This window comes from Hyaena hyaena, unplaced genomic scaffold (genome assembly GCF_003009895.1).
Source record: "Hyaena hyaena isolate Hyena2069 unplaced genomic scaffold, ASM300989v1 scaffold_406, whole genome shotgun sequence".
Lineage (NCBI taxonomy): Eukaryota > Metazoa > Chordata > Mammalia > Carnivora > Hyaenidae > Hyaena > Hyaena hyaena.
Genome location: NW_024081038.1, coordinates 1,323,463 through 1,333,786, shown reverse-complemented (window position 1 = coordinate 1,333,786; position 10,324 = coordinate 1,323,463). Strand labels below are relative to the sequence as shown.

Genomic DNA, 10,324 nt, shown 5'->3' with positions numbered 1-10,324 from the left:
GAAAGAGGGATAATTAATTTTAATAATCAAATTGCTAAGGGAAATAGTTCCTTATATACATGGGTAAAGCATAATGAACAGATATTTCACAAATGAGAATCTGCAAATTACAATGAGATAGTATTTTTCAATCATCACATTACTAAAACAATTTTATTAAATCATATGAATTTAATAGTAGCACCAGTGACTCAGATACAAGACTGATACAGCTTTCTCGGAAATCCACTTGGCATGCTCAAAACCGTTCAGATCCTTTGACATAATAGTTCTACATCCAAAATCTACCCTGAGGAATATATTTGAAATGCAAAAATTTATTGAAAGATGCATATGTCATTAAATCGTGACCCTTAGCTTTTCATTTTTTTCTCCAGGAATATTGACTCATGAAGACCAAAGCCTGGTGAAGGTGGGCCTACTGTGTCTCCTATCTTCCCAGAACCATCCTGTTCCCCAAGGAAGATGTAGGCATGGAGCAATGGCAGCTCCAACGGGTCCTACACCAGCTTCCTCTTGCTGGGCTTCCCTGGGCTGCGGGAGGCCCACGACCTCCTGGTGCTGCCCTTCCTCAGCTTCTACCTGGTGATCATCTCTGCCAATGTTCTGGTCATCCACACGGTAGCGGCCCAGCGGAGCCTGCACCAGCCCATGTACCTGCTCATCGCCCTGCTCCTGGCTGTCAACATCTGTGTTGCCACCACCGTGGTGCCCGCTATACTGTTCAGCTTCTCTACCCACTTCAACCGCATCTCCCTGCCTCGCTGTCTGCTCCAGATGTTCTGCATCTACTTCCTCGTTGTCTTTGACTGCAATATCCTCCTGGTCATGGCCCTAGACCACTGCGTTGCCATCCTCTACCCTCTGCGCTACTCTGAGATAGTGACGGGCCAGTTGCTGGCTGGCCTGGTGGGGGCTGCAGCTGCCAGGAGCACTTGCATTGTTGCCCCAGTGGTGGCACTGGCCTCCCGGGTTCGTTTCTGCCGCTCAGACGTGATCCATCACTTTGCTTGTGAGCACATGAAGCTCTCCTGTGGGGACATCTCCCTGAACAAGACTGTGGGTCTCACTGTCCGCATCTTCCACAGAGTCCTGGACATGCTGCTGCTTGGAGCCTCCTACTCCCTCATCATCCATGCTGCCTTCCGGATTTCATCAGGCAGAGCACGTTCCAAGGCCCTGAACACCTGCGGCTCCCACCTGCTAGTCATCTTCACCGTGTACTCTTCCGCCATGTCCTCATCCATAGTCTACCGTGTGGTCGCACCGCCTCCCAGGACGTGCACAACTTGCTCAGCGCCCTCTACCTGCTGCTCCCATGTCTGGTCAACCCTATTATCTATGGGGCCAGGACCAAGGAAATCAAGCAGCACCTGGCAACTCTGTTTCAAGGGGCACAGCTACTACCCGCCCCCCCGCAGAAGCCCCAGTCCCTGCCTTTACATAGGGAGCTTCCCACCTGACTCTTTGGGACTTGCAGGTCCTACAAGCACTCTCACTGTCAAGTGGGTCAATGTGCTATTCCAGAAGGTAGAGTCATCCCTGCTGTATTTTGGCTTTAACTATCTGCATTCATCTTTGAAAGTCTTTTATCCATTTTCTGAAAATAGCTAGTCATCCAGAGTTATACAGTAACCAACTCCAAAGTAAGCTTTTTTCTCTAGCTTCTAAATTTTCTCCCCTTCACTCTGCATGTGATTTTCATTCATTCTCACATTCATTCATCAGACTTCTATTTTACATACATCATGCTAACCCTGTGATTGCAAAGGGAAAAAAGAAATGGTCTCTTCCCTGAAGGAGGCTCCAGTCTATAAAGTTCCCAAACTATAAAGACAGGTAATGTTCAATAACACCTTTATGTACAAAACCCTGTGGGAACATAGGGGAAGGACAATTACTAAGACAGAACACTTCACAGAGAAGGTCAATCTGAGTTATGTTTGAAAGATAAGATAAGGTGTTTACTGGAGAGGAAGGAGACAGAAGAAAAGGCATTCCAGGCCAAAGCAGCAGTGTGGGGAAAGGCACATGGGTAGATGGCTGAGTGGGAAACTCCCCACAAGGTCCAGTTTCCCTGGCACGGGGCAGGTGGGGGCCTGGCAGGGAAGGAGGCTGAATGCATAAGCAGATGAAAGGCCTCATCTGTTGTGATAGAGTTTGAATGTTTACTCTATGCAGTATGCAGCCATTTAAAGAGTCTAAAGCAGCAAAGTGGATCCTACCTGTGTTTGGGAACAATGGCTCTGCAGCCCTAATAGAATGTGGATCAGAGGGAGATGAGCCTGGAGGCTGGGATACTGGAGATGATGGTGGCCTGGACCTGACTGGTGACAGTAGGAAGGAGGAGTAGGAAGACAGATACAAGAGATTCCAGAAAGTTGAGTTTGCATGTGAGGGTCAGAGAGGCAAGAGGAAACTAAGGGGAGAGTGGCCTCACCAAAGTTCAGGGAAGAGGACCTGTAGGTGGTTTAACCTGTAGGGAAGCCCATCAGAGGACCTGTAGGTGGTTTAACCAACAAGGAACTAGTATCCAGAGTATATAAAGAACAACTACAAATCAGTAAGAAAAAGACAAGTTAATAGTAAAATAGGCAGAAGACTTGAACAGTCACTTCAGAAAAAAAGCATAAGAAAGGTATTTGACATCCAGCCTCTCATATATAGATGTTCAGGTTGTGCACTGTACAACTTCACATCTCTATAGTATAAACATAGCAGATTTATATACGTATTTCAAAATTTCCCAGAAGATGACAATGAAAACTTTTATGCACTACTAGGGAGACTGTAGATTGGTGAACTACTCTGAAGACAATTTGCCATTATCTAGTGAAACTGAAGATATGCATACCTCTTGACCCTATCAATATCCTCAGACATATGGGCATCAAAATACATGTACAGGATGTTCATGGTGGCATTGTTCCTAATTGTGAAAAACTAGAAATAAAATAATGTCCTTTAGCAATAAAATGTGTAAATAGATTATAGTACAATCATATCCTAGAATGCTACTGACAATAAAATACAGTTACAAGTACAACATCCATTCATGATAAAAACTGTCTGCAAAGTAGGTCTAGAGGGAACATACCTCAACATAATAAAAACCATATATGAAAAACCCACAGCTAACATCATAATCAATGATGAAAAAAAAAATCTGAGAGTTTTTCCCTAAGATCAGGAACAAGACAAGGATGTCCTCTCTCACCACTTTTATTCAACATAGTACTAGAAGTCCTAGACACAGCAATGAGACAACATAAAGAAATAAAAGATGGGGCAGAGGGGGGGGGGTGTCTGGTTGGCTCAGTCAGTTAAGTGTTTGACTTTGGGCTCAGGTCATAATCTGGCAGTTCTAGAGTTCGAGCCCCATGTCAGGCTCTGTGCTGACAGCTTGGAGCCTGGAGCCTGCTTCAGATTGTGTCTCCCGCTCTTTTAGTTCTTCCCTTGCTTGCATGCACAAGTGTGCAGTGTCTGTCTGTCTATCTGTCTCTCTCTCTCAAAAATTAAAAAAAAAACGTAAAAAAAAAGAAATAAAAGACATCCGAATTGATAAGAAAGAATTAAACTCTCACAATTTGTAGATGACATACTAAATACAGAAAACCCTAGGGTCCACCAAAAACTACTAGAACTGATAAATGAATTCAGTAAAGTTGGAGGATACAAAATCGATGTAAAGAAATCTGTTGCATTCCTATATGCTAATAATGAAGCAACAGAAAGTGAATTTAAGGAAGCAACCCATTTCCAGTTGCATCAAAAACAATAAAATATCTAGAAACAAACTTAACCAAAGAGGTTAAGAGATCTGTACTCTGAAAACTATAAAACAGTGATGAAAGAAATTCATGACAACACAAAGAAATGTAAAGACATTCCAGGCTCATGGGTTAGAACAAATATTGTTCAAATATCTATACAACCCAAAACAACCTACACATTTAATGCAATTCTTCTCAAAATACCAACAGCATTTTTCACAGAGATAAAAACAATCCTAAAATTTGTATCAAACCACAAAAGACCTCGAATAGTCAAAGCAATTCTTGAAAAAGAAAAAAACCAGAGGTATCACAATTCTAGATTTCAGGCTCTATTACAAAGCAGCAGAATTAAAACAGTATAGTACTGACATAAAAACAGATGCATATATCAATAGAATAGAATAGAAAACCAAGAAATACACCCACAATTATATGGTCAATTAATCTTTGACAAAGGAGGAATAAATATCAAACAGGATAAGATAGTCTCTTCAACTAATGGAGTAATGGTGTTGGGAAAACTGGACAGCTACATGCAAAAGAATGAAACTGGACCACTTTCTAAACATACACAAAAATAAACTCAAAATGGATTAAAAACTTAAATGTGAGACCTGAAACCAAAAAATCATAGAAGAGGTAGTAATTTCTCTAATATCAGCAAGGGAAATAAAAACAAAAATAAACTATTGAGACTACATCAAAATAAAGTTTCTGCACAGCGAAGGAAACAATCAACAAAACTAAAAGGCAACTAACCTTCAGAATGGGAGAATATATTTGCAAACAACATATCCAATAAAGGGTTAGTATCCAAAATACATAGAAAAAATCTGAGACCTGTTGGTGAGCAAGGAGCCCAGCTCCCTCACCGCTTGTGTGGAAAAATTCGGAGGCATGTGTTTTATGCCATTCTACGGCGCTTCTCGGTGGGATTTAGCTCTGGTCACCCATTGCAGAGCTACCTTGTACTTCATGGAGAGTTCACATCAACACCTGGTGCTGAAGGGGCTACCCAAATTAAGACTTCTCTCCAAGCCCTTCTCCACTGTTTCTGCTGCCATGAAGCCAAATCTTAGTTGACAGCACCAGGAAGCCCCAGGGCAGATGTGGAGTCCGGAAGTGCTTTTCTGACCTGCAGCGACCCAGCACACTGCATTGTGAGGCAGGGCCACTGGGAGGACGCCGGAGGCCGGGCACCTGCGGAGGATCAGTGGTCGGGAAAAAGGAGCTGAAGTGGGGTCTTCTGTACAGAAGACAGCAACTATGGCTTATCCTGACTCGGCCCAGCGTCCCCTCTTTATCCCTGTTAAATATGGCGAAATGGCCTCCAGGAGGGAAGAAGTAAAGAAGAAAGCTCTAGGTCTTACTCAAAAGCAGTGGCAGGAGCTATTGCGAGTTCGCTCCTGTGCAACCTTTCCCCCTCCTCCCTCACTCTCCCACATGCCCTGAGATGAAGTGTCTGACTGAGGGCCTAGTCTCTTCAGCAACTGGGATTCTTCTCAAAGAGTAGCATCATTTCCACCACATGTTCGTGATTAAAGCAGGTCTTCTGGCTAATACTATTTCAAGGAGAGAAGACTTCACAAAGGGCTACCTCAAGAAACAAGCCAAAGTACAGATGGTGGAGAGTCCAAAATACCACTACGAGTAGGGAAAAAAATAACCAAACACTCAACAAGAGAAACCAAGAGACACGATTCAAAGAACACTTCCTGAACGGATAGGCCCTAGACAGTCAAAGAGCCCTCTTTAATACAGCAGCACCCACAGGGGCAGAGTGCATAACAAGCTTTTAAAATTAACAAGAGACAGAAAGCTAACCAAAATGACAACACGGAAGAACTCTCCTCCAAAGAAACTCCAGGAAGAAATGACAGCTAAAGAACTTCCCAAAACAGATATAAGCAAAATAACTGAACAAGAATTTAAAACAATAGTCATAAAATTAATTGGTGGGCTTGAAAAAGGCATGAAAGACATCAGAGAAATTATTGCTACAAAGACATAGAGCTTAAAAATAGTTGTGATGCTTAAAAATAGTTGTGATGAATTAAAAAATGCTGTAAATGAGATGCATAATAAAATGGAGGCGTCCAATGCACGGATTGAAGAGGCAGAAAGGAGAATAAGTGATTTAGAAGACACCATTATAGAAAAAGAGGAAGCTGAGAAAAAGAGAGACAAACTTATCCAGGAACACGAAAGGAGAGTTCGAGAGCTCAGCAATACAATCAAACGGAACAATATCCATATCATAGGAATTCCAGAAGAGGAAGAGAGAGGGAAAGGACCTGAAGGAGTCCTTGAACAAATTATAGCAGAGAACTTCCCCAATATGGGGAAGTAAATAGACACTGAAATCCAAGAAGCACAGAGAACTCCCCTCAGACGTAACTTGAATCGACTTTCTGCACGACATATCCTAGTGAAACTGGCAAAATATAAGGACAAAGAGAGAATTTTGAAAGCAGCTAGGGAGAAAAGGGACCTAACATACAAAGGGAAATCTATCAGATTTCTGTCAGATCTATCTACTGAAACTTGGCAGGCCAGAAAGGAATGGCAGGAGATCTTCAATGTGATGAACAGAAAAAATATGCAGTCAAGAATCCTCTATCTAGGGGCGCCTGGGTGGCTTAGTCGGTTAAGCGTCCGACTTTGGCTTAGGTCATCATCTCGCGGTTTGTGGGTTCGAGCCCCGCGTCGGGCTCTGTGCTGACTGCCAGCTCAGAGCCTGGAGCCAACTTCAGAGTCTGTATCTCTCTCTCTCTCTCTCTGACCCTCCCCTGCTCACACTGTCTCTCTCTCTCTCTCTCCTAGATAAAAAAAAAAAAAAAAAAAAAAAAAAAAAAAAAAAAAAAAAGAATCCTCTATCCAGCAAGCCTGTCATTCAGAATTGAAGGAGAGATAAAAGTTTTTCTAAATAAACAAAAATTGAAAGAATTCGTCACCACTAAACCAGCCCTACAAGAAATCCTGAGGAGGACTCTATGAGGGAAATGTTGCATGGAACGCAAGGTACCAAAGACACCACCACAAGCATGAATCCCACAAAAGACACGATGACTCTAAACCCATATTTCCCAATAATAACACTGAATGTAAATGGGCTAAATGCTCCAATTAAAAGACATAGGGTAGCATAATCGATAAAAAAAAAAAAAACCAAACCAAAATCCATCTATTTGCTGTCTATAAGAAACTCATTTTAGAGTACACCTTCAGATTGAAAGGAAGGGGATGGAGAAATATATATCATGCTACTGGAAGTCAACAGAAAGCTAGAATAGCTATACTTATATCAGACAAACTGGACTTTAAAGTAAAGGCAGTGACAAGGGATGAATAAGGGCATTATATAATAATTACAGGGTCTATCCATCAGGAAGAGCTAAGAATTATAAATGTCTATGCACCGAATATGGGAATACTTAAATATATAAAACAATTAATCACAAACAGAAACAATCTTATGGCTAAGAATGTGCTAATAGGGGACTTTAATACTCTACTTGCAGCAATGGATAGATCAACTAGACAGAAAATCACTAAAGACACATTGGACCAGATGGATTTGACAGATATATTTAGAACTCTACATCTTAAGGCCATGGAATTCACTTTCTTCTCAAGTGTGGATGTCACATTCTCCAAGATAGATCATATACTGGGACATAAAGCAGCCCTCAATAAATATAAAAGAACTGAGATTATACCATGCACACTTTCAGCTCACAATGCTATGAAACTTGAAATCAAACACAGGAAGAAGTCTGGAAAACCTCCAAAAACTTAAAGAACACCCTACTAAAGATGGGCCAATCAGGCAAATAGAGAAGAAATTTAAAAATATATGGAAACAAATGAAAATGAAAATACAACAATCCAAACTCTATGGGATGCAACAAAGGCAGTCCTAAGAGGAAAGTACATTGCACTCCAGGCCTATTTCAAGAAATTAGACAAAGTGCAAGTACAAAATCTAACAGTTCACCTAAAGGAACTAGAAGGAGAGCAACAAGAGTACCCCAAACCCCGTAGGAGAAGAGAAATAATAAAAATCAGGGCAGAAATAAACAATATAGAAACAAACAACCAAAAAAAGAAAAACAGTTGAACAGATCAATGAAACCAAGAGTTGGTTTTACGAAAAAATAAACAAAATTGACAAATCTCTATCCAGGCTTCTCAAAAAGAAAAGAGAGAGCACTCAAATAGTCAAAATCATGAATGAAAACGGACTGATTACAACCAAGCCCTCAGAAATACAAGCAATTATCAGGGGATACTATGAAAAACTATATGCCAAAAAACTGGACAACTTAGAAGAAATGGACAAATTCCTAAATACACACACACTACCAAAATTCACACAGGAAGAGATAGAAAATCTGAACAGAAATCAAATCAGTTATCAAAAATCGCCCAAAAAATAAGAGCCCTGGGCCAGATGGCTTCCCTGGGGAATTCTACCAGACATTTAAAACAGAATTAATACCCATTCTTCTCAAACTATCCCAAAAAGTAGAAACTGAAGGAAAACTTCCAGGCTCATTTTACGAAGCCAGCATCACTTTGATTCCCAAGCCAGACAGAGACCCAGGAAAAAAAGAGAACTACAGGCCAATATCCTTGATGAATATGGATGTAAAAATCCTCAACAAGATACTTGCAAATCAAATCCAACAGCACATAAAAAGAATTATCCACCATGATCAACTGGGATTAATTCCTGGCTTACAGGGCTGGTTCAATATTTGCAAATCAATCAATGTGATATATCACATTAACAAAAGAAAAGATATAAACCATATGATCCTGTCGATAGATGCAGAAAAAGCATTTGACAAAATACAGCATCCCTTCTTTTTTATAAAATATTTTTTAATGTTTTTATTTCTGAGAGAGAGAGAGAGAGAGTGAGCAGGGGGGTGGGGGGTCAGAGAGAGAGGGAGACACAGAATCTGAAATAATTTCCAGGCTCTGAGCCAGCTGTCAGCACAGAGCCCAACGTGGGGCTTGATCCCACTAACCGTGAGATCATGACCTGAACAGAAGTCGGATACTCAACTGACTGAGCCACCCAGGAGCCCCACAGCATCCTTTCTTAATAAAGACCCTCGAGAAAGTCAGGATAGAAGGAACTCACTTAAACATCATAACAGCCATCTATGAGAAGCCCTCAGCTAACATCATCCTCAATGGGGAAAAACTGAGAGCTTTCTCCCTGAGATAAGGAACCAACAGGGATGTCCACTCTCACCACTGTTGTTTAACATAGTTCTGGAAGTCCTAGCATCAGCCATCAGACAACAAAAGGAAATCAAAGGCATCAGAATTGGCAAAGAAGTCAAACTTTCACTTTTTGCAGATGACATGATACTCTACATAGAAAACCTGACAGACTCCACTAGAAGCTTACTAAAACTGATTCATGAATTCAGCAAGGTCGCAGGGTACAAAATCAATGTACATAAATCAGTTGCATTTTTATACACCAATAATGAAGCAACAAAAAGAGAAATCAAGAAACCGATCCCATTCACAATTGCACAAAAAACCACAAAATACCTAGGAATAAACCTAACCAAAGATAAAGGAGATCTGTATGGTGAAAACTGTATGAAATTTATGAAGGAAATTGAAGAAGACACAAAGAAATGGAAAAACATTCCATGCTCATGGATAGGAAGAATAAATATAGTTAAAATGTCATTACTACCCAAAGCAATCTACACATTCAATGCAATCCCAATCAAAATTACACTAGCATTCTTCTCAAAACTAGAACAAACTATCCTAAACTTTGTATGGAACCACAAAAGACCCCGAATAGCCAAAGGAATATTGAAGAAGAAAACCAAAACGGGAGGCATCACCATCCCAGTCTTTAGCTTCTACTACAAAGCTGTAGTCATCAAGGCAGTATGGTATTGGCACAAAAACAGACACATAGACCAATGGAATAGAATAGAGAACTCAGAATTGGACCCACAAATGTATGGCCAACTAATTTTTTACTAAGCAGGAAAATGTGTCCAATGGAAAAAAGACAGCCTCTTCAACAGATAGTGCTGGGAGAACTGGACAGCAATGTGAAAAAGAATGAAACTAGATCTGGATATTAACCCTTTATCTGATATGTCATTTGCAACTATCTTTTCCCATTCCGTTGGTTGCCTATTAGTTTTTTGGGTTGTTTCCTTGGCTGTGCAGAAGCTTTTAATCTTGATGAGGTCCCAATCGTTTATTTTTGCTCTTGATTCCCTTGCTTTTGGGGATGTGTCAAGTAAGAAGTTGCTGCGGTGGAGGTCAAGGAGGTTGTTTCCTGCTTTCTCCTCTAGGGTGTTGATAGTTTCCTGTCTCACGTTCAGGTCCTTTATCCATTTTAAGTTTATTTTTGTGCATAGTGTGAGAAAATGATCTAGTTTCATTCTTCTGCATGTTGCTGTCCAATTCTCCCAACACCATCTGTTAAAAAGGCTGTCTTTTTTCCATTGGATATTCTTTCCTGCTTTGTCAAAGATCAGTTGGCTGTATACTTT

The 10,324-nt window shown here is 40.8% G+C and overlaps 1 protein-coding gene and 1 pseudogene across 1 annotated transcript in view; both read left to right on the top strand.

Annotated features, from left to right (window-relative positions):
• The first annotated feature begins 465 nt into the window (after window positions 1-465).
• On the top strand, window positions 466-1,463 carry LOC120245138 (annotated as a pseudogene).
• Window positions 1,464-2,182: 719 nt separating this feature from the next.
• The window catches only part of LOC120245137 (olfactory receptor 52Z1-like), a 17,347-nt gene continuing 9,205 nt past the window's right edge, over window positions 2,183-10,324 (top strand). The window contains 1 exon segment of the mRNA XM_039252055.1: window positions 2,183-2,349. Within this exon segment, the coding sequence (XP_039107986.1) occupies window positions 2,183-2,349 (167 nt within the window).